The sequence below is a fragment of the Hypanus sabinus genome, chromosome 10 (genome assembly GCF_030144855.1).
Source record: "Hypanus sabinus isolate sHypSab1 chromosome 10, sHypSab1.hap1, whole genome shotgun sequence".
NCBI lineage: Eukaryota > Metazoa > Chordata > Chondrichthyes > Myliobatiformes > Dasyatidae > Hypanus > Hypanus sabinus.
Window position 1 is genome coordinate 119,085,833 of NC_082715.1, and position 25,518 is coordinate 119,111,350.

Genomic DNA, 25,518 nt, shown 5'->3' on the forward strand with positions numbered 1-25,518 from the left:
GGGGATGGAGGAACCACCGTTGGATGAGACCAAGGAGGTGAATCCAGAAAGGGAACAAATTAGCATAATAATAATTAGTAATAGTGTGATAATGACAATTATCCAATAATGGCCAATGAATTTAAGATGCAGAATGTGATAATGGAATCATTTTCTCACCAGTTCACCTACCTAATCTCCTTTCTATGTCTAGATCCTCATTGCTAACCACATTCCTGTATTGGTAGCCTTTGTGTTCCTGCTTATCACTCTCCTGCAGCTGTTCCAACTTCTTTCCTCCTGGCTTCACCTGTCATTTATTTTCCTCCACTTCTGCTTCCACTTATCACTGACCCACCTTTGTTTTCCAATTCTCCTCCCTGCCGCCATCCGCCTTCTTGGGTCATCAATCACTCACTGCCTCTTGTCTCGCCCTTTCCCCTTCTCATTGATAGTTTTTGTCTCTCCACTTAGGCCTGATACAGGGTTTTGACCGAAAATGTCATTAATTCCTCCTCCCCCAAAAGATGCTAATTTCTCCAATGGATAGTTTATCAGATTCCATTATCTTCAGTTTCCAAAATCTGCATTTTCATACACTCCTTGGTGACATTGTTTATACATATGCTATTCATAAATTATATTAAACATGGCCACCAACCTCTTTTTCTCTTCTTCAAGTTTCTGTCGAAGTTCTTCTTCAAATTGATCTGGTTTATTGACATCTACAGGCTCACTAGTCACACCTAGTAAAAAGTTGTAAAAAGGAATATTGAATTGTAGTAGCAAGCAACATCCACCTTTTGAAAATTTCTTTGTTGCCTGCATTCTCAATCTCAGCAAAGCAGGCAGGAATCCCCATCTGAGGGTACAATGAAACATACAACTGTGGTGGAAGCTCTAACAGAAGGTTATCTTCTATTGCCCTTGATAGGGAAATCCTCTAGTCAACATATGTCACGGTAGAAGCATTTTGCAAGGCTGTTTCTGCCAAGGTCATAAATGAATCCTTTTCCTTAAAAAAAACAGCTCACTTTTGTTTGCATTTTTACAATCTTGCTTACAAAAGACAACTAGAGAAAATAGTTCCAATGACATCAGGTCAAAGGTAGTGCTCTGAGTAGAATGGCTAAGGGTGTAAGACCTACTTGAGGGGCTTGGTTGCCTGGTACATGATGATGCACTGGTGCAGTGCTGAGGGATTGCAATCCTGAATTGGGAGTCATAGAGTAATACAACCTGGAAATTACCCTTCAACACATCTCACCCAAGCTGACAAAGTTATCTACTTGAATTAGTACCTCTTCTCTAAACCAGGGGTTCCCAACTTTTTTATGCCATTGACCAATACTATTAAGCAAGTGGTCCATGGACCCCTTTTGGGAACCCCTGCTCTAAACTTTTTCTATCCACGTATAGGTCTAAATATTGTAGCAATACCCACTTCCACCACTTCTTCTGACAGCTCATTCCATATGCTGACCACCCTTTATATGAAAAAGCTGCTCCATGGGTTCCTTTTTAAATGTTTCCCCTCTCAACTAAGCCTATGTCCTTTTAGACCCTTGGGAAAGAACATGACTATTCATCTTACCTATGCTTCCTATGATTTTATAAACAATCCAGGACAGTACTAAAAGACAGGAGAAGCTAGCTCCATTTTCCCTGGAGTGAAGAAGATTCAGAGGAAATATAATTGATATATATAAAATTGTGAGTGGTAGACTGCAGGAAACTTTTTTCCATATCAGATACAGCTAACATATGAGGCCATAGATTTAGAATTAAAGGGGAGCTGAGGGAAATCTTCACTCAAAGAGTGGTACATTCTGCCTAAGTGTGATGAAAACAGTCTCTGACAGCAATTAACTGTCTAATTGAGCACTTTGATTAGCTAGGCATTGAAGGCTTTGTGCCAATGCTGGAAGATGGGATTAATATAAATTTGTGTCCACTACTTGGCATGGATACGGTGGGTCAAACGGTTTGTTTCAATGCTGTCAACTCTATGACTATGTAAATCAAGTCTATATACAACAAGGTTTTGCATTGACTCCTCAGTGAAAATATCTTTTATCTAGCAACTAAAGCAGATGAAGCTTCAGGTCATTTATCGTCCTCAACCCAATACGTCAACTATCTATTGACCTGACCCTACGAGTTCCTCCAACATTTTGTTTGTTGCTCCAGATTCTCACCATCTGTAGTCTCTCTTGCATGGTCATTATCTATCATCATTTGTGAAGTTTGTTTTGCTTAGCTAAGATAACAAATTTTCAATAAGAAACAAACATGAGAAGAAACGCACACAAAATGTTGCAGCAACAGCAGTCCAGGGAGCATCTATGGAAAAGAGTACAGTCAACATTTCAGGCAATGAGCCTTTATTGGGACAGACTACTCTTCATCAACTTTATCAATAAGACAGGTTACACTTTCTCATATTTCATATTGATCATATACCATTACAATGTAGAAGGAGACCATCCAGCCCATTGGGTCCATGCTTAGTCACTAAGTAATCCTACCAATCTTATTCTCATATGTGACCCTGTAACCCATTATCTCTCACATGTCTATTAACTCCAGCTAGATATTCTTACCATCCTTTTATACTAAGGACTAATCACAGTAACCAATTAAGCTCCAAATCATTATGTCTTTGAGAAGCAGAACAAAACCAGAGCATCATGAAGAACCTAAGTGGTCATAGGAAGAAAATGCAAACTTTACCCAAAATCAGGACTAAACCCCAGTTGCTGCAGTTGTGAAGCACAATTAGTTCCTGATGCTGCCTAGTGCAACGTATTGTATTGGCTTCCAAGCAGCATAGGTGGTTTAGATTACAAATAAACATGCAAGTATCCTTTACTGTATACGATGTTGTAGAAGGACGAGTCTCATGAAGGACATGGGAATCAGGCAGCGAAGTGTAAAGGAGAAACCTGAAGCATTTGCAAGATCATGAGCCTGAAGTACCAAGTGGATGTCCTACTCAACCTCTTCCACTGGCTCCCAGAATTATTGATGCCAGTCTTCAGCCAATTTGGTTTACTCAATGTGATTTCAAGAAGTGACTGAAGGTATTGAATACAGAAAAGGCTATGGTCTCCAGTAATGGTACTGAACATTTGTGCTCCAGAACATGCAGCATGTTTGGCCAAGCTTTTCCACTAGAGTTACAACACTGGCATCTGCCCAACATTATTATCCTGACTGGGAATATGACTATGGTATTATCCTGTCCACAAGATCCTAGACCATAGGTGTCAAACTCAAGGCCCACGGGCCATATCCAGCCCGGCGTACAATTATATCTGGCCCACGAGATCATTTTAGATAGATCTATTATTTTAATTATTAATGGCCTGGCGATATGAAGCCTGTGATTGTAAGTTAATACCAATCATAAAAATAATGCTTGCTCAGCAGTCTTCTTCATAAGAAACGGAATTTGTGAAGTGAAACACTTTGTAGTTATAGCAGAGACTGAGACACATGAGAACAGGCTGAAAAAACGGAGGCAATGAAAGCTGCGTTCGCACGCGCCCGACTGATCCGGCCCACATGAAGCTGCATTTTGCCCAATCCGGCCTGTGACCTAAAATGAGTTTGACACCCCTGTCCTAGACAGATTCAACCCAGCCAATAACATTCTATTAGCCTACACGCAAAAGTCAAAGGGGCAAAGGTTCAAAGGTTCATTTTATTATCAGAGTATGTATGCAGAATACAACTCGGAAATTTGGTTGAAGGAAGGGCTAATAGATGGAACTGCCAAGTAGCACTTGGTTAGCAATAACCAGCTCACAGAAACTCATTCTGACTTCTGCCCATGTCACTCAGCTCATGACCTAATTTGTCTTGGTTCCAAATATAGACAAAAGAGCTGAATCCACAGCTGAAGTGAGAGCAATTGCCCTTGACATTCGGGCAGGTTTTGAGCAAATATGGCATCTTGGGGCCTTGGTTAATTGAAGTCATTGGGAAGCATGAAACACGGCAATGCTTTGCAGGCAGCTTACAAAACCTCAAAATATACTCCTTCTGAACTACTCTCACTGCAGGTATGGCACCGTTAAGCGGATGAAGGTAAGTCAAAATGGCTGGAAGTAAGGGAGAAAGGGAGGACTCCAAGCCAGACTAAAAGGCCGAGGTGTAAAACTTGCTCTTTCCAGTATCTAGTTAGCAAAAGCACAGTCATTGGAGATCAAGATAGATGACCTAATGGTAAGATTGCTATATCAGAGGGAAATGAGGGACTACTAGATTCCCTGCTTATAACCATATAACCATATAACAATCACAGCACGGAAACAGGCCATCTTGGCCCTCCTAGTCCGTGCCGAACCCTTAATCTCACCTAGTCCCACCTACCCGCACTCAGCCTATAACCCTCCACTCCTTTCCTGTCCATATACCTATCCAATTTTACCTTAAATGACACAACTGAACTGGCCTCTGCTACTTCTACAGGAAGCTCATTCCACACAGCTATCACTCTTTGAGTAAAGAAATACCCCCTCATGTTTCCGTTAAACTTCTGCCCCCTAACTCTCAAATCATGTCCTCTAGTTTGAATCTCCCCTACTCTCAATGGAAACAGCCTGTTCACGTCAACTCTATCTATCCCTCTCAAAATCTTAAATACCTCGATCAAATCCCCCCTCAACCTTCTACGCTCCAATGAATAGAGATCTAACTTGTTCAACCTTTCTCTGTAACTTAATTGCTGAAACCCAGGTAACATCCTAGTAAATCGTCTCTGCACTCTCTCTAATTTATTGATATCTTTCCTATAATTCGGTGACCAGAACTGCACACAATATTCCAAATTTGGCCTTACCAATGCCTTGTACAACTTTAGCATTACATCCCAACTTCTGTACTCAATGCTTTGATTTATAAAGGCCAGCATTCCAAAAGCCCTCTTCACCACCTTATCTACATGAGACTCCACTTTCAGGGAACTATGCACAGTTATTCCTAGATCTCTCTGTTCCTCTGCATTCCTCAATGCCCTACCATTTACTCTGTATGTTCTATTTGGATTATTCCTGCCAAAATGTAGAACCTCACACTTCTCAGCATTAAACTCCAACTGCTTCATGGAGAAATGTCAGAAACGTTGGTAACACCTGTGGGCTTCTTGGATGAACTGGACTGATGAGGAGAGAGTTTATGTTTTATGTTAAACTCTTCATGGTTCGCAGAGGTAGTGGTCTCGAACTTTTGTTTCCCCAACCTTGAACATCTGATAATTAAGTGCCGACAATTCTATATACCAAGAGAGTTCTCCTCGCCATAATCAACAAACAAGAAACAGCCAACCTTGATGTCATTCAAATAAGTGTCAGGCTTGCTTGATGAAATCCATGCCCAATTATCATCAACATATTACCTGCAGTCAGGAGGTCCCAATACATTCAACCACTGTTGGGTCACAATTAGGAACGTCTACAACCCATTGCCCACATTTTGGGAAATCTGACCATCTTCTTGTATACAGGCAGAGGCCAAAGAGCAAGACTTCGAAGATAAGGACAACAAAGGGGAGGTCATGAGAATACGAATAGAATGAGGTGGCGGATAAATGTGTGGCTGAAGAGGGCAGGGATTTAGATTTCTGGATAATTGTGACCTCTTCTGGGGCACGAGTGACCTGTACGAAAGGGATGGGTTGTATTTGAATCTGAGGGGGACCAATATTCTTGCGGGTAGGTTTACAAGAGGTGTTGGGAGTGGTTTAAATTAATATGGTAGGGGGATGGGAACCAGTATGATAGAGCTGAGGATGACTCAGTCGGTTTACAAGTAGATGATGGGTGTAACATGAATGTAAGGAAGGACAAGCCAGTGATTGGGTGCAAATGCAGACAGAGCAAAGAGTTAAATTGTATCACAGAGGCAAAATTCAGAAGGGCAAAGAATGCAGGCCTGAAGGTGATGTATTTAAATGTGTGTAGCATTCAGGATAAGGTGGACAAACTCATGGCGCTATTAGAGATTAGTCGGTATGACGTTGTGAGTTATGGCTGGAAGAAGGCGATAGTTGGGAGTTTAACATCAAAGGACAAACTTTGTATCGAAAGGACAGGCAGGAAGGCATAGGTGGTGGTGTGCCTCTGTTGGTAAGAGATGGAATTACATCCTTAGAAAGAGGTGACATAGGGCCAGAGAATGTTGAATCTTTGTGGGTGGAGTTAAGAAACTGCAAGGGTAACAAAATACCATTATGGGAATCATATATAGACCTCCAAATAGTAGTCAAGATGATGGGGCTGAGATTGCACAGGGAGCTGGAAAAGGCATATAATAAGGGTAATGACACAATTGTCATTACTTCAATATGCAAGCGGATTGGTTAAATTAGGTTGGTGTCAGATCGCAAGAAAGAGAATCTGTTGAATAAAAAACACAAAATGCTGGCAGAACTCAGCAGGCCAGACAGCATCTATGGGAGGAGGTAATAACAATGTTTCGGGCCAAAACCCTTCATCAGGAGTGAAGTAACATGGGATGGTCGAGGGGGGATAAGAAGTGGGGGGAGGGATGAAGTAGAGAGCCGGGAAGTGATAGGCTGGAGGGAAATGGGTTAGGGGGAAGGTGGAGAGTTATGGGAAATAAAAGAGAAAGAAAGGTAGGGCTGGTGGGAGATGATAGTGAGAGGGGAAAGAGAGAAAGAGAACCAGACTAAAATTATAGATAGGGATGGGGTAAGGGGGGGGCAGGGGTATCAACGAAGGTCTGTGAGTTGAATGTTCATGCCGGCAGGTAGGAGGCTACCTAGGTGGGAGATAAGGTATTGCTCCATCGACCTGCGTGTGGCCTCATCTTGACATGAGGAGGCCATGGACAGACATATCGGAGTGGGAGCGGTCTATGGAATTAAAGTGTGTGGCCACAGGGAGATCCTGCCACAGCTGGAGGACTGAGCGCCGGTGTTCAGTGAAACGGTCTCCCAGTCTGCGGCGGGTCTCCCCAATGTAGAAATGGCCACATCGGGAGCACCAGATACAGTATATCACTCCAGTTGACTCGCAGGTGAAGTGGTGCCTCACCTGAAAGTACTGTCTGGGGCCTGGGATGGTGGTGAGGGAAGAAGTGTGGGGGCAGGTGTAGCATTTGTTCTGTTTGCAGGGATAAGTGCCTGGAGGGAGGTCGGTGGGGAGGGATGGGGGGGGATGAATGAACAATGGAGTCGCGTAGGGAGTGATCCCTGCAGAAAGCCGAGAGGGGGGGGGAGGGGAAGATGTGGTTGGTGGTGGGATCCCGTAGGAGGTGGCGGAAGTTATGGAGGATTATGCGTTGGATCTGTAGGCTGGTAGGGTGATAGGTGAGGACCAGGGGGACTCTATCCCCGGTGGGCTGGCAGGGGGATGGGGTGAGGGCAGAGATGCGTGAAATACGGGAGACGCGATGGAGGGCAGAGTTGATAGTGGACGAAAGGAAGCCCCTTTCTTTATAAAAGGAAGACATCTCCTTTGTCCTAGAATGAAAGGCCTCATCCTGAGAGCAGATGCAGCGGAGGCAGAGGAATTGAGTGAAAGTGATAGCATTTTTGCTAGGGTGGGAGGAGGAATAGTCTAGGTAGCTGTGGGAGTCTGTAGGTTTGTAGTAGACATCGGTGGATAGGCTGTCTCCAGAGATAGAAACAGAGAGATCTAGAAAGGGGAGGGAGGTGTCGGAAATAGACCAGGTGAATTTGAGGGCGGGGTGAAAGTTGGAGGCGAAGTTAATGAAGTCGACGAGCTCAGCATGTGTGCAGGAAGCAGCACCGATGCAGTCGTCAATAAAACGTAAGAAAAGAGGAGGACAGATACTGGTGTAGGGTTGGAACATAGATTGCTCCACATGGCCAACAAAAAGGCAGGCATAGCTAGGACCCATGCGGGTGTCCATGGCTACACCTTTAGTTTGGAGGACATGGGAGGAGCCAAAGGAGAAATTGTTAAGGGGGAGGACTAATTCCACAAGGTGGAGAAGAGTGGTGGTAGAGGGTGGCTGGCTGGGTCTGGAATCCAGGAAGAAACAGAGAGCTTGGAGACCTTCCTGGTGGGGGATAGGGGTATATAGGAACTGGACGTCCATGGTGAAAATGAGGTGGTGGGGGCCAGGGAACTTGAAATCTTTGCAGAGATGTAAAGCATGGGAAGTATCATGGACATAGGTGGGAAGGGATTGAACAAGGGGAGATAAAACAGTTGAGATAGGCAGAAATGAGTTCAGTGGGGCAGGAGCAAGCAGAGACAATGGGTCTGCCTGGACAGGCAGGTTTGTGAATTTTAGGTAGGAGGTAGAAACGAGAAGTAAGGGGTGTGGGAACTATAAGTTTGGTGGCCGTGGATGGGAGATCTCCCCAGATGATGAGATCGGAAATGGCTGGGGAGACAATGGACTGGTGCTCCCTAGTGGGGTCATGGTCCAGGAGTAGATAAGAGGAGGTGTCAGCGAGTTGTCGTTGTGCCTCCGCTATGTACAGGTCAGTGCACCAGACAACAACAGCACCCCCCCTTATCAGCGGGTTTGATGGTAAGGTTGGGATTGTTGCGGAGGGAATGGAGAGCAGAGTGTTCAGAGGGGGTAAGGTTGGAATTGGAGCAAGGGGTGGTGAAGTCGAGATGGTTAATGTCCCGACGGCAATTAGAGATAAACAGATCCAGGGTGGGTCGAAGTCCTGGGCGGGGAGTCCATGAGGAGGAGGAGGGTTGGAGACGGGAGAACGGGTCATCGTGGGGGTGGGAGAGTCCCTACCGAAGAAGTGGGCTCAAAGACGGAGCCGACGGAAGAAGAGCTCCACGTCCTGGCGACCGTCACAGGCCCCAGACTGTCCTTTCAGGTGAGGCACCACTTCACCTGCGAGTCAATTGGGGTGATATACTGTGTCCGGTGCTCCTGATGTGGCCATTTATACATTGGGGAGACCCGCCGCAGACTGGGAGACCGTTTCGCCGAACACCGGCGTTCAGTCCTCCAGCAGTGGCAGCATCTCCCTGTGGCCACACACTTTAATTCCTTAGACCACTCCCACTCCGATATGTCTGTCCATGCCCTCCTCTACTGTCAAGATGAGGCCACATGCAGGTTGATGGAGCAATACCTCATCTCCCGCCTAGGTAGCCTCCTACCTGCCGGCATGAACATTCAACTCACAGACCTCCGTTGATGCCCCTGCCCCATCCCTATCTATAATCCCCAGCCCCCCAGCCCTACCTTTCTTTCTCTTTTATTTCCCATAATTCTCCACCTTCCCTCCAGCCTATCACTTCCCAGCTCTCTACTTCATCCCTCCCCCAACTTCTTATCCCCCCCTCAACCATCCCATGTTACTTCACTCCTGATGAAGGGTTTCGGCCCGAAATGTCGTCACTACCTCCTCCCATAGATGCTGTCTGGCCTGCTGAGTTCTGCCAGCATTTTGTGTTTTTTATTTATTTCCAGCATCTGCAGATTCATTCGTGTTGACTTAGAATATGTTGAATGCCTACTGTACGAGATGGTTTTTTAGAGCAGCTTGTTCTTGAGCCTACTCAGGGAAAGGCTATCTTAGATTGGATATTGTGTAATAACCCAGATCTTATTAGGGATCTTAATGTAAAGGAACCCTTAGGAGGCAGTGATCATTATATAATTGAATTCATACTGCAATTTGAGAGGGAGAAGTTTTATTCACATAATTCAGTATCACAATGGAATAAAGGGAATTACAGAAGCATGGAAGAGGAGTTTATACAGGTGGATTGGAGGAGGGTGCTGGGGGTGGGGATGACAGCAGAGCAGAGATGGCTGAAGTTTCTGGGAATAGTTCACAAGGAACAGGATAGATATGTCCTACAGAAGAAGTTCTCAAATGGCAGGGGTCGGCAACCATGGCTGACAAGGGAAGTTAAGGACTGGATAAAAGTTAAGGAAAGGGCATGTAAGGTAGCAAAAGTGAGTGAGAAGTTTGATGATCGACAAGCTTTTAAAATCCAGCAAAAGGCAACTAAAAAGCTATAAGAAGGTAAAAGATGAAATATGTGGGCAAACAATAACATAAAGCAGGATACCAGAAGTTTTTTCAATTATATAAATAGCAAAAGGGAGGTGAGAGTTGATATTGGATCACAGGAAAATGAGGCTGGTGAGGTAGTAATGGGGGACAAAAAAATGGCAGATGATCTTAATGGGCACTTTGCATTAGAGTTCACCATGGAAGACACCAACACTGTGCCAGAGGTCTGTGAACGTCAGGGAGCAGGAATGAGTGGGTAAGTCACGTGGACCAGATGGACTACATCCCAGAGTCCTGAGAAAGGTTGCTGAAGAGATAACAGATGCATTGGTCATGATCGTTCATGAGTTACTTGATTCTGGCGTGATCCTGGAGGACTGGAAGACTGCAAATGTCACTCCACTCTTTATGAAGGGCAGATGAAGGGAAACTATAGGCCAGTTAGCCTAATCTCAGTGCTTGGGTAAGTGTTAGAGTCTGTGAGGCTAAGTAGAGTTCCAAATCCGGATATGTTTGCTGATGACAACTATGCTGAAGTCTGAATCAAAGGTGGTGAAGGATCAGCATAATAATAAAGGATGTGGTTTCAGGGTACTTGGAGACTAAGTTAGACTGTGAAGGGAAATCTTGTCTGACAAATCTGTTAGAATTCTTCGAGGAAGTAACAAGCAGGGTGGACAAAGGAGAGGCAGTGAATGTCATTTACTTGAAATTTCAGAAGGCATTTCATAAGGAACCACATGAGGCAGTTTAACAAGATAAAATCCTATGGTGTTACAGGAGAGATAATGGCATGGATAGAGGATTGGTTGACAGGCAGAAAGGAGTGAGTGGGAGTAAATGAGGCCTTTTCTGGTTCGCTACCAGAGACTAGCAGTGTTCCTCAGGGGTCAGTATTGGGACTGCTACTCTTCATGTTGTTTGTCAGTGATTTGGACAGTGGAATTGATGGCTTTGTGGTAAAGTTTGTGGATAATATGAAGATAGGTGGAGGGGTAGGTAGTGCTGAGGAAACAATATGATTGCATCAGGATTTAGACAAACTCGAAGAATAGGCAAAACAGTAGCAGATGGAATACAGTGTTGGGAAACGTAAGACATTTTGGTAAAAGGTATAATAATGCCACTATCATCTAGATGGGGAGAAGTTTCAAACATCAGAGGTGTACAGGCACAGGAATCCTTGTGCATGACTCCCAGAAGGGTAACTTAAAGGTTGAGTCTGTGGTAAAGAAACCAAATGTGATGTTGACATATACTTCATGGGGAATAGAATATCAAAGCAAGGGGATAATGCTGAGGCTTTATAAGACACTAGCCAGACCACACTTGGAGTATTATCAGCAGTTTGGGGTCCCATATCTAAGAGGGGATGCGTTGTCATTGGAGAGAGTCCAGAGGAGGTTGACAAGGATGATTCAAGGAATGAAGGGGTTAACATATGAGGAGAATTTGGCAGCTTTGGGCCTGTACTCACTGGAATTTAGAAGAATGCTGGGGGTGGGGTGGTGGAATTTCATTGAAACCTAGTAATGTTAAAAGGACTAGATAGGGTCAATGTGGAGAGTATGTTTCCTATGGTGGGGGGTATCCAGAACTAGAGGGCACAGCCTCACAATTGAGGATCAACCTTTTAGAACAGAGGTAAGGAAGTATTTTTTTAGCCAGAGAGTAGTGAATCTGTGGAATGATCTGCCACAGACTGTGGTGGAGGCCGCATTAGGGTTAGTTTCCTGATCCGTCAGGGCATCAAAGGATATGGCAAGAAGGCAGGTGTACAGGGTTGAGTGGGATCTGGGATCACCCATGATGAAATGTTGGAGCAGACTCAATGGGCTTAATGGCCTTATTCTGCTCCTATGTCTTATGTTCTAATGGTCTTATGACTACCGGTTGACCTTTAATACCATCATTCCATCAAAACTAATTAATAAGCTCTGAAAGCTAGGCCTCAATACTGCCTCATATTCTCGATTTCTTTGTTTGCAGACCCCTGTTATTTTGAATTGGCAACAAGATCTCCTCCATAATTACCATCATTACAGGTAAACCATAAAGCTGTACTGCTCTACTTGCTTTATACTTATGACTATGAGACTAAGTAGAGTTCAAAATCCAGATATGTTTGCTGATGACACCAATGCTGTTGTCCAAATCAAAGGTGGTGACAAATCAGCATTTTGGAGGGAGAACAAAAAAGAAAATTTGGCTGAGTTGTGCCACAACAATAACCTCTCACTCAATTCCAGCTGATTATTGACTACAGGAGGAGGAAACCGAAGGTCTATGAGCCAGTCATCATTGGGGGATCAGAGGTGGAGAGGGTCAGTAACTTTAAATTCCTCGGTGTTATCATTTCAGAGGATCTGTCCTCGGTCCAGCACATAATTGTCATTACGAAGAAAGCACGGCAGTGCCTCTTCTTTCTTAGAAATTTGTGAAGATTCCACCTGTTATCTAAATGTTTGACAAACCTTTATAGATCTGTGGTGAAGAGTACATTGACTGGTTGCACCACATCCTATTATGGAAGCACCAATGCCTTTGAATGGAAAAGTGCATAAAAAGTAGTGGATACAGCCAAGTCCATCACAGGTAAACTGCTCCCCACCATTGAGCACGGTTACATGGAGTGCTGTCGTAGAAAAGCAGCATCCATCATCAAGGACCTCTACCATCAGGGCCATGGCTCTCTTCTTGCTGTGGCCATCAGGATGGATATGCAGGAGCCTCAGGACCCACACTTTAAGGATCAGGAAAAGTTATTACCTCTCAACCATCCGGCTCTTGAACCAGAAGGGATAACTTCACTCAACTTCACTCATTACAACACTGAACTGTTCTCACTACCTTTGGACTCACTTTCAAGGACTCTTAATTTCATATTGTTGATATTTATTGCTTATTTATTTATTTTTGTGTTTGCACAGTTTGTTGCCTTTTGTACATTGATTGTTTGTCCATTTCATCATGAATGGTTTTTCATTGATTCATAAGAAATAGGTGCAGGAGTAGGCCATCCGGCCCAATGAGCCTGACCCACCATTCAATAAGATCATGGTTCCATCTACTTGCCTTTTCCCCATAACCCTTAATTCCCCTACCATGTAAAAATCTATCTAACTGTATCTTAAATATATTTAGTGAAGAAGCCTCAGCTGTTTCCCTGGGCAGAGAATTCCACAGATTCACCACTCTCTGGATAAAACAGTTTCTCCTCATCTCCATCCTAAATCTTCTCCCCTGAATCTTGAGACAATGTCCCCTGGTTCTCACCTACCAATGGAAACAACTTTTCTACTTCAATCCTATCTATCCCTTCAAAATTTAGTATGTTTCTATAAGATCCTCTCTCATTCTTCTGAATTCCAGAGAGTATAGTCCCAGGCAACTCAATCGCTCTGCATGGGTTAACCCCTTCATCTCTGGAATCAACCCGGTGAACCTTCTCTTTACTGCCTCCAAAGCCAGTATATCCTTCCTCAAGTATTTAATTGTGTTTTTTGTATTTAATGTGAATGCCTGCAAGAAATTGAATCTCGAGGTTGTGTATGGTGACACATATGTATTTTGATAATAAATTTATGTTTAGCTTTAGACTTTGAACCATGGATGACTGAATCTTCGACAGCACTTGGGAAACTCAGCACAAGAGGACAAAGCAACCTACATCATGGAGACCCTTTCCACAGCCACCTACTCACTCTGCACTAATGCACAGCAGCAGCAGTTTGCACCACCTACATGATGCACTACAGCAAGTGACCACTACCAGTTAGAAGGACAAAGGCAACCAAAGCACAGGGACACCATGACTTGGATATATATTACTGTTCCTTCCCTGTCATTGGGTAAAAATCATGGGATTCTCTGCCTAACAACATTGCTGATACACCCATATCTTAGGGACTGCAGTGGCTCACCACCATCTGTCATGGGCAAATGAAGATGTGTTAGCTCAGCCTGCAAAGCCCACCTCCTGTTCTGTTTATTTTCATTTACTCAGAGATACAGCACGGAGTATGCCCATCATACTCTTCAAGCTGCACTGTCCAGCAATACCCGACAACCTTGAATTCACTCGAACCTCATCACAGGACAACTTACAATGAACAAGTAACCTATGCAGTACGTCTTTGGACTGTGGGAGGACACTGGAGGACCTGGAGAAAATTGACACATTCTACAAGGAAAACGTACAGAGATACCTTAAGGAAGATGCCGGACTGAACTTAAAACTCTGACCTACCAAGCTGTAATCCATTCGTACCTTGGTTGGCAAGACTGTACTTTAAAAATAAAGTGGATGATGTATAAGATTGGCTATAAACTTAATTAAAAATGCCAAGGTTAAGAGCCGCTTGGTCTCTTTCACCTTGGTTGGCATGGCTTCTTTTTCATTTTGTATAGCTCTATGACCCTATGCTCCTCTTAGTATTGTTCCTAAAGTACCACTCAGTAATGAGAGAATGCTGCATGGAAAATAAACAGAATTAAGAAATTCAATCAAATCACAAGTAAAATGTCTATATCAGGGAGGAGGTGAGGAAACAGTCAACGGAATTTATATTTGAAGTTTTTCTTTCCTCTGAAATAGTTAATGAAATGAAAGATTGAAAACAGCAGCAGCTAAATAGACCTCCAATGATTTTGTAACTAATATTTTGAACTGCGGCGATAGCCTGATATATCTGTGATTGAGTTAGAGCAATGCCAGATCATTTTTGTTTAGATAACAAGAAAAAAATGGTGTCATAGTTATTCAGGAGTTTAAATGGATGCATTTTGCATGCTATTAATTCAGAGATGAAGACAGCAACTGTAATATGATTAGACAACATAACCCCACACGGTATTTTTATTTTGAGCAATTCCAGGCAATTAGTGTGCTCATTGCTAAAGCATACATATTTTATTAATTGTTTCCATGCATCTATAACTTCCATCAGATGTTAACATAACTGGAATTTCAGACACAAAAATACAGAGAACTCTTTCAAAGTGATTTTGTAACATTATATTGCACGTGTTGTGGTTTACATGATGGTTAGGAATTATATGCTTCTGCCTGAATCACTTTGAAATATTTGCTTATACCATCTTTCCATTTTTTTCAATGTATCTTGTTTCTTAAGAGTCTGTTTATGAAAGTTTCTATCTCTCAGTGTTTACTTTGGCAGGGTCACTGTTGCTGTTCTCTCTGGTCTCAATGAAGCAAGCCCTATTTGCCTCCGCCCTAGCCTCTGTTTCCTGCAGCTCACATCTCCACTTACTCCAGTCACCTCAAGAAATCTTTGTGCCTACTCGTTCACTCCCTCTGTGTAGTTAAGTTGTCTGAGCTGACAACAAAAGAACAATATAAATCTGAATATCCTGTAAGACCAGGAATGAGCAAACAGGTCCAAATGCACACCTCCTTGAAAGTGGCCATGCAAGCCTGGTAAAGAAGGCAGATGGCATGCTTGACTTCAGTGCCAGAGGCAGAATATGAAAGTCAAGAAATCACGTTGCAGTTGAAATAAACTTTGGTAAGGCTGCACTTGGAGTATTGTGTATTGTTCTTTACAGGACATTACAGGAAGGATCAGAAAGCTTTGGAGATGGTGCATGTGAAGTTTACCAAGATGCTGTCTGAATAAGAGGATTAGTTATAAGGAGAGTATATAAGTATTTATAATTATCTGGATAGACAGGATCTGATTAGGAGTAGCCAGCATGGATTTGCGTGTGGAAGGTCATGTTTGACAAACCTTATTGAATTTTTTGAAGAAGTTACGAGGAATGTTGACGAGGGTAAGGCAGTGGATGTAGTCTATATGGACTTCAGCAAAGCCTTTGACAAAGTTCCACATGGAAGGTTAGTTAAGGAGGTTCAGTCGTTAGGTATTAATGCTGGAGTAATAAAATGGATTCAACAGTGGCTAGATGGGAGAAGCCAGAGAGTAGTGGTGGATAATTGTTTATCGGGATGGAGGCCAGTGACTAGCGGGGTGCCTCAGGGATCTGTTTTGGGCCCAATGATGTTTGTAATATACATAAATGATCTGGATGATGGGGTGGTAAATTGGATTAGTAAGTATGCCGATGATACTAAGGTAGGAGATGTTGTGGATAATGAGGTGGGTTTTCAAAGCTTGCAGGGAGATTTATGCCGGTTAGAAGAATGGGCTGAACGTTGGCAGATGGAGTTTAATGCTGAGAAGTGTGAGGTTCTACATTTTGGCAGGAATAATCCAAATAGAACATACAGAGTAAATGGTAGGGCATTGAGGAATGCAGAGGAACAGAGAGATCTAGGAATAACTGTGCATAGTTCCCTGAAAGTGGAGTCTCATGTAGATAGGGTGGTGAAGAGGGCTTTTGGAACGCTGGCCTTTATAAATCAAAGCATTGAGTACAGAAGTTGGGATGTAATGCTAAAGTTGTACAAGGCATTGGTAAGGCCAAATTTGGAATATTGTGTGCAGTTCTGGTCACTGAATTATAGGAAAGATATCAATAAATTAGAGAGAGTGCAGAGATGATTTACTAGGATGTTACCTGGGTTTCAGCAATTAAGTTACAGAGAAAGGTTGAACAAGTTAGGTCTCTATTCATTGGAGCGTAGAAGGTTGAGGGGGGATTTGATCGAGGTATTTAAAATTTTGAGAGGGATAGATAGAGTTGACGTGAACAGGCTGTTTCCATTGAGAGTAGGGGAGATTCAAACTAGAGGACATGATTTGAGAGTTAGGGGGCAGAAGTTTAAGGGAAACACAAGGGGGTATTTCTTTACTCAGAGAGTGATAGCTGTGTGGAATGAGCTTCCTGTAGAAGTAGTAGAGGCCAGTTCAGTTGTGTCATTTAAGGTAAAATTGGATAGGTATATGGACAGGAAAGGAATGGAGGGTTATGAGCTGAGTGCGGGTAGGTGGGATTAGGTGAGACTAAGAGTTCGGCACAGACTAGGAGGGCCGAGATGGCCTGTTTCCGTGCTGTGATTGTTATATGGTTATATGGAGAGGTTGAACAAACCTGGATTGTTTTCTCTGGAGTGTCACAGCTTGAGGAGAGAGAGATTTTTATAGAATTATGAAAGGCATAGACAGAGTACACAGCCAGAATCTATTTTCCAGGGTGAAAATGATGAATACTAGACAGCCTAGCTTTAAGATGAGAGCGGATACATTTAGAGGGGATATATTTTACACTGAGAAATGGTAGTGGAAACAGATATGAAAGTGGTGGTTGAGGAACATTTAGATGGGCACTTGAATATGCTGGGAATGATTGCATATGGATCACATTAATTTAATTTGGCATCATGCTTGGCACATAGATCATGGGCTGAAGGACTTGTTCCTATGCTCTATGTTCTGTTCTAGAATACTGCCACCTTTACTCTCTCCTCTCCAGCCTTGCTCCATCTGCCTCTTTTTTGTCTGGCTCCATATATTATCCACTTGCCTCTTTCTCTCACCTCCAACCACCCACTTCCCACCCGACTCTATCTATTCATCCCCCTTCACTCCTCTTCAGTCCACCTGTCACCCACGGTTACCTATCTCATTGCTTCCCCCCCCCCCCCCCCCCAACCCCGTTGTACTGTCTATCTTCACTCTTGGTCCTGATACATGGCTTCAATGCAAAATATCGACAATTCCTTCCCCTACAGGTGCTACTCAACCTGCTGAATTCCTGCAGCAGATTGTGTCTTGATCAAGATTCCAGTACCTTAAGTCACTTGTGTCTCCAGAATAAAAAAGATTGCCTAGTTAGCGGAACATATGCAGGATTGTCTTGATAAAGGATCTTTAACATCCTTTTGCATTTTGTTGATAAATTGGAATATCATCCATTTCCAGCATTTTCCGAATTTTAGTTTCAAATTTACTGTAATTAGAACTTCTATATTTGTCTATTTATTCAGGATTGCTAACTTTTAGAAGGTGCACATTATAACATGTTCCTCATGGATCTAAAGCCATAAATCAAAACTGTTATTGACCATTTTGAGTTATGCCTTTAGACCCATGATGAACAGAGTTAAGGTATGCTTGAATTAATTTGACTGGGGAATGGGACCCGGAGTGATAGGGCTACTGGTTTACAAGGAGAGGCAGTTTATAATGAGACTCTCAGGAAGAATAAGCAAAGGCATAAGATGGAATATTAGAGGATAGGTAAACATTTAATGAACCAACAGAAGGGAACTAAAAAGCCATTAAAGGGGGAAAACATGAAATATGAAGGTAAACTAGCCAACAACATCAAAATTTTTACAAAATATATAAAGAGTAAAAGAGAGGCAAGAGTAGATATTGGACCACTGGAAAATGGCGCTGGTGAGGGAGTAACGGAGAACAAGGAAATGGTGTACAAACTGAGTAAGTATTTTGTATCAGTCTTCACTGTAGAAGACACTAGCAGTGTGCTGGAAGTTCAAGACTATGCTCAGGGTACACCTCAGGGGTGTGTGCTTAGCCCACTGCTCTACTCTCTGCATACTCATGACTGTGTCGCTAGGCATAGCTCAAATACCATCTACAGATTTGCTGATGATACAACCATTGTTGGTAGAATCTCAGGTGGTGACGAGAGGGCAAATGAGATATGCCAACTAGTGGAATGGTGCAGCATTAACAACCTGGCACTCAACGTCAGTAAGACGAAAGAGCTGATTGTGGACTTCAGGAAGGGTAAGACGAAGGAACACATACCAATCTTCATAGAGGGATCAGAAGTGGAGAGAGTGAGCAGCAAGTTCCTCGGTGTCAAGATCTCTGTCTGGGTAGCCTCCAACCTGATGGCATGAACATTGACCTCTCTAACTTTTGTTAATGCCCCTCCTCCCCTTCTTACCCCATCCCTGATTTATTTATTCCCCCCCCTTCCCTTTTTGTTTCTCTCTCTGCCCATCACTCTTTGCCTGTTCTCCATCTCCCTCTGGTGCTCCCCTCCCCCTTTCTTTCTCCTGGGGCCTCCCGTCCCATGATCCTTTCCCTCCTCCAGCTCTGTATCCCTTTTGTCGATCACCTTTCCAGATCTTAGCTTCACCCCAGCCCCTCTGGTCTTCTCCTATGATTTTGGATTTTCCCCTCCCCCCTAATACTTTCAAATCTCTTACTATGTTTTCTTTCAGTTAGTCCTGACAAAGGGTCTCGGCCCGAAATATTGACAGGGCTTCTTCCTATAGATGCTGCCTGGCCTGCTGCATTCCACCAGCATTTTGTGTGTGTTCTCTGAGGATCTAACCTGGTCCCAACATATCAATGTAGTCATAAAGAAGGCAAGATAGTGGCTATACTTTATTAGGAGTTTGAAGAGATTTGGCATGTCAACAGATACACACAAAAACTTCTATAGCTGTACTGTGGAGAGCATTCTGACAGGCTGAATCACCTTCTGGTATGAAGGGGCAACTGCACAGGACCAAAAGAAGCTGCAGAAAGTTGTAAATCTACACAGCTCCATCTTGGGCACAAGCCTACAATGTACCCAGGGCATGCCCTTGATGCACCATCAATAACTCACTCTGAGACGTAAGGCGAGATATCGGCTTTTATTGACTGAAGAAGGAACCAGCAGTGAATGACCATCATATTACATCCTGGAGAATGAGGCAGAGGATCAGACCTCGATCGCCTTTATACAGGGGCCTGTGGGAGGAGCCACAGGAGCAGTCAGAAGGGGGTGTGTCCAGACAGGCACATAGTTCACCACATTCACCCCCCCTTTGTTTGAAAGAATCCCCATGTGGCAAAGTTTCGTACAGGTCAAGTCTAGCAGGTGGTCAAATCTGTCGCTGCGATCTACGTAGCACCGACTGTGATTGCGCCAATGCCGGCAACATTGGTGATTGCACAGGAGACGGAGGTTGTGCTGGCTCCAGCTCATGCATGTGCGAGGCACCTGGTATATAAGTGTCATGAGGAGTCCATGTAGGGCCTGGTGAGCGTGGTGTCACCTCGGGTACAGGGTTCATAGTTACCGGAGAGCGTTCAGGGTAGTGGTCTGCTGCACCTGCGGGCGCCAGGTCGCGGATGGAGACCGTGTCCTCCCGCCCATCAGGTAAGACCACGTAAGCATACTGGGGGTTCGCATGCAGAAGGTGAACCCTCTCGACCAGCGGGGAGTATTTATTGCTCCTCACATGTTTGCGGAGCACCACTGGCCCCGGGGACATCAGCCAAACTGGTAGAGTGACAGACTTCCTGGGAAAAGAGAATAGGAGTTCGTGAGGGGGGGGGTGGGGCCACCATCCGACCACCTGGGCCCTCCAAGGGCTTGTGCTTGGCTCAATGATCCCCTCCCTGAGCAGCCACTGCAACGGTTTACAGTCGGGGTCAGGTTGGCGAACAGCGGTGGGGGAGGGACCTCGAGAGTGGAGAGACTGCAAGTGGTCTTACCTGATGGGCGGGAGGACACGGTCTCCATCCGCGACCTGGCGCCCGCAGGTGCAGCAGACCACTACCCTGAACACTCTCCGGTAACTATGAACCCTGTACCCGAGGTGACACTGCGCTCACTAGGCCCTACATGGACTCCTCATGACATTTCTATACCAGGTGCCTCGCACATGCATGAGCTGGAACCAGCTGGAACAGGCCCCTGTATAAAGGCGATCGAGGTCTGATCCTCTGCCTCATTCTCCAGGATGTAATATGATGGTCACTCACTGCTGGTTCCTTCTTCAGTCAATAAAAGCCGATATCTCGCCTTACGTATCAGAGTGAGTTATTGATGGTGCATCAATTTTATTGACCGAAGAAGGAACCATCATATTACATCCTGGAGAATGAGGCAGAGGATCAGACCTCGATCGCCTTTATACAGGGGCCTGTGGGAGGAGCCACAGGAGCAGTCAGAAGGGGGCGTGTCCAGACAGGCACATAGTTCACCACAGCCTTTTTCTCACTGTTACCATCAGGTAGGAGGTACAGAAGCCTGAAGGCACACACTCAGTGATTCAGCTTCTTCCTCTCTGCCATGCAATTCCTAAATGGACACTGAAGCTTTGGACATGACCTCACTTTTTTTAATATACAGTATTTCTGACTTTTGCACATTTAAAAAAATCTATTCAATATACATAATCAATTGACTTGTTTATTTATTATTATGTTTTATTATTTTTTTTCTCTCTCTCTGCTAGATTACATATTGCATTGAACTGCTGTTGCTAAGTTAACAAATTTCACGTCACATGCCGGTGATAATAAACCTGATTCTGATTCTGAGTGTCTAGAGCAGTGGTTCCCAACCTTTTTTTGGCCATGCCCCACTTAATCACCTCTAAAATCCTGATGCCCCCTGTGGTGATATATAATTCTTATTATTCAAAAAGTGAACTCCTATTCACCTGGAGGAAGCCTAAAAGACCATTAACTTGGTTTAAACAAGCTTCCAAAGAACATGACATTCAGGAAAGAGAAAAAGAAAAGAACCAAAGGACTGTTAAAGTTCTGAGGAAGAAATTACTAAGAAATTGTAAAAAAAAGAACATTAAGTGATATTAAAATAATAATAATAAATAAATAAAACAATGCCGATTCGTTTCTACAGCATACAAAGACAGATACACCGTTTAAAAGAGATGACGCAATGTACACACCTTCACACCACCAAGAACCGAAAGCTACTGCAAAAAGCAGCATTGATGCGACCTCATACGAGTTTCTTACGCGTTTGGACTTGTTCATTCGTTCCTTCCTACATCAGTCAATTCATTAATTTAATTATGAAAGCCATTTGATGGTTGTAATGATGGTGATACAGTATTTATACAGTACATACGCAATTACACATGTATATACACACAAGTATTTTTATGTATGCATACTGTATATACACATATGTATTAACTCGCACACACACACTCATACTCACACAGACTTACTAGAAAAAATTCACTGTTAATAACTCATTCTCGAATTGTCCCCCTTAAAAATCAAATTATGCCCCACGTTGGGAACCACTGGTCTAGAGGCAGATGTGATTGCTGTTGCTATTACTAGGGAGAAGGTGCTCGGGAAGCAGAAAGGTCTGAAAGTAGCCAAATCACCTAGACCAGATGGACTAGAACCCAGGGTTCTGAAAGAGATAGATGAAGAGATTGTGGAGAGATTAGTAATGAAAAATCAATCCCTAGATTCTGGAATGGTTCTCAAGAACTGGAAAATTGCAAATGTCACTCTGCTCTTTAATAAGGGAGGGAGAGAAAAGAAAGAAAATTATAGGCCAGTTAGCCTGAAGTCGGTGGTTGGGAAATTGTGGAGTCGTTTGTTAAGGATATGGTTTTGGGATACCTGGGGCACTTGAAAAAATAGGCAAAGTCAGCATCGTTTCCTTGAGAGAAAATCATGCCTGACAAATCTGTTAAAATTCTTTGATGAAATAAGAAGCAGAACAGACAAAAGAGAATCAGTGAATGTTGTGTGCTTGGATTTTCAGATGGCTTTTGACAAGCACACAAGGCTGCTTAACAGGATAAGAAACTATTGTATTACAGGAAAGGTACTCACATGGATAGAGCATTGGCTGATTGGCAGGAGGCAGAGGTGAGAATAAAGGGATCTTTTTCTGATTGGCTGCCAGTGACTAGTGGTGTTCCTCAGTTGGGACCACTTTTTTTTATGTCAATGATTTGGATGATGGAATTGAAACTTCCATGGCCAAGTCTGCGGACAATATAGAGAGAGGTTGAGGGGCAGGTAGTGTTGAGGATGTACGGACGTTGCAGAAGGATTTGGATAGATTAGGAGAATGGGCAAAGAAATGGCAAATGGAATACAGTGTTGGGAAGTGCAAGGTAGAAGGAATAATTGATACACTGTTTTCTAAATGGGGAGAAAGTTGCAAAGAGACGTGGGAGGGTAATTTGCAGGTTGAGTCAGAGGCGAGGAAAGCAAATGCAATGTTAGCATTCATTTCGAGAGGACTAGAATATAAAAGCAAGGAGGTAATACTGAGGCTTTATTAGGCACTTGGTGAGTACCATGAATAGTTTTGGGTCCTGTATTTAAGAAAGGATATGCTAACATTGGAAAGGGTTCAGAGGAGGTTCGCGAGAATGATTCCAGGAATGAAAGGCCTTACATGTGAGGAGCAATTGATGGTTCTAGGCCTTTACTCACTGGAGTTTAGAGGAACGAAGGGGAATGTCATTGAAATCTATTGAATGTTGAAAGGTTTAGAAAGAGTGGATGTGGAGAGCATGTTTTTTTATGTTGGGGAAGTCTAGAACCAGAGGGCACAGCCTCAGAATACAGGAACGTCCCTTTAGAATGGAGATGAGGAGGAATTTCTTTAGCCAGAAGGTGGTTAAACTGTGGAATTCATTGCACAGGTGGTTGAGGAGGCCTGGTTATTGGATGTATTTACGGTGGAGGTTGATAGGTTTTTTATTAGTCAGGGCATGAAAATTTACAGGGACAAAGCAGGAGAATGGAGTTGAGAAGGAAATTGATCAGCAATGAGAAAATGGCGAAGCAGATTTGATGGACCAAATGGCCAATCCCTTTTCTATGTTTTATGGTTTTAATCATCCATGTCTGTGAGATCTTTCATCTAATAAACATAATCCAGTGATTGAATTTCCCCAATTTTCAATAGCTTAATGGCTGCTTCCATTAAGCAATATCGACAGGCCTCATGAAAGGCTATTAACCTGAAATTTTAACTTTGTTTTACTCTTTCTAAAAGATGCTGTCTAACTTGTTAAACTTTTCTGGGGTCTTACTTTGGTGGAGAAAGGAAATAATTCAAACAAAACTACTAAACTGAGAGAATAACTTTGACTTTGACTTCTTTTTGTAGTGTGTTATAAGGAAGTGAAGATCTCAGATGAGCCTGTGCTAATCACGAGAAGACCTCATACAAAGCTGTTTGTATGGTTGGTGTAGAGGAAGAAACTGGGAGACTAAAGAATGGTATCAATGGACTGATAAGGAATGCATTGAAAGAGGACAGTTAAAAGGATGTGGACAATCAGACAAGGTAGTTTTGTGTTCTTTCAGGGTCCTGGAGGACTGTACCAACGGTTTATGGTCGAAATAACAATAAACTTGACTCGACTTGAAATAGAAGGATATTTAGGAGAATGGAGGAATATACGAATGTATAGCCACACACTCCAGAAGGTGGCATGACTTGATAAATAATCTAATTAAGAATGGAGTTCTTTTTTTAAAAACTGAATAGTTACCTCGAACACTGCACAGAGTCCTGGTCACCATATTAGAGAATGTATGTGAAAGTATTGGAGAGAGCTTGGAGGACATTTGGGAAGGTTCAATAACTGATTTACTATTAAAGCATCTTCCACATCCTGAGTAATTTCAAAAGCACTTTCAGCCATTGAATTACTTTGAAGAGAAGTCTTCATTAATCTTTATGAACCTATAACAATGAATTTGATCAGAACAGTGTAATCCAACAGGAAATGACATACTTATCAGTTGATGGGGAATATTTCAACTTCTACTGGTGGTGGGAAACATGCTGTGAGTAGTTTTAAACTATACGTCCTGCCTGTTCTTTACTTTCCACAGAAGTTAATAGAAACATAGATCAGGATAGAGGAATAATTGGAAGCTAATCCAACATTGGTTCATACTCCAATTTACAACATTTAAAATTACTCCTGACTCGGAGCCACAGGCGGAATATTGCATTCTTCCTTACTGAACAGCATCATGGAATTTTTTATATCCATCCAAATAGTGTCTGATTTTGATCATTGGTAATTGGTTTTATTATTGTTATATATACTCAGATTCAGTAAAAAGTTTTCATTTTGCATATCATCCAATAGATCATTCCATACATAAGTATATCAAGGTTACTACCTTGATATATACCTTGATATCCCTTTATACTTAAAGGGAAGAAAATAGAATGCAGTATTGCGTGTTACAGTTACAGAGAAAGTGCAGTGCAGGCAAATGAATAAATTGCAAGGGCCACAACAAGATAAACTGAGAAGTTAAGAGCTCATCCTTATCAAGAGTCTTATAACAGTGAGTCCGAGCAGTCTTTGAGCCTGTTGTTGAGTATTCTGCCCAATATGGGGGGGGGGGGGGGGGGGGAGAGAGGGAATCATTGGGAGTTGTTCATTGATTATTTTATAGCTGCTTACAATTAGTGTAAGTAGAGATCATGAAGGGAATTTTGCCAATCACCTTTCTGGCTCTCAGCTTCACCCCACCCCTTCCGGTCTTCTCCTATAATTTCACATTTTCCCCTCCCCCTCCTCCTTTCAAATCTCTTATTATCTTTCCTTTCAGTTAGTCCTGACAAAGGGCCTCGGCCTGAAAATTTAACAGTGCTTCTCCCTATAGATGCTGCCTGGCCTGCTGCATTCCTCCAACATTCTGAGTGTGTTGCTTGAATTTCGAGCATCTGCAGATTTCCTCGTGTTTGCTTCATGAAGGGAATGTTGCTTTTCATGATGGGCTGGGCTGTCCACAACTCCTCAATTTCTTGTCGTCTTGGGCAGAGAAGCTGCCATACCAAGCTGTGATGTATCCAGGGAGGATGATTTCTACCTGTAAAATTTGGTGAGG

At 43.2% G+C, this 25,518-nt stretch overlaps 1 protein-coding gene across 3 annotated transcripts in view; it reads right to left on the bottom strand.

The window, feature by feature from the left end:
- Positions 1-25,518, bottom strand: part of kif6 (kinesin family member 6) — a 553,299-nt gene that overhangs the window by 96,683 nt on the left and 431,098 nt on the right. For all 3 annotated transcript variants that reach the window (XM_059982794.1, XM_059982793.1, XM_059982792.1), the window contains one exon: positions 641-725. In XM_059982794.1, coding sequence (XP_059838777.1) covers positions 641-725 — 85 coding nt within the window. The remainder of the gene's footprint in view (positions 1-640; positions 726-25,518) is intronic.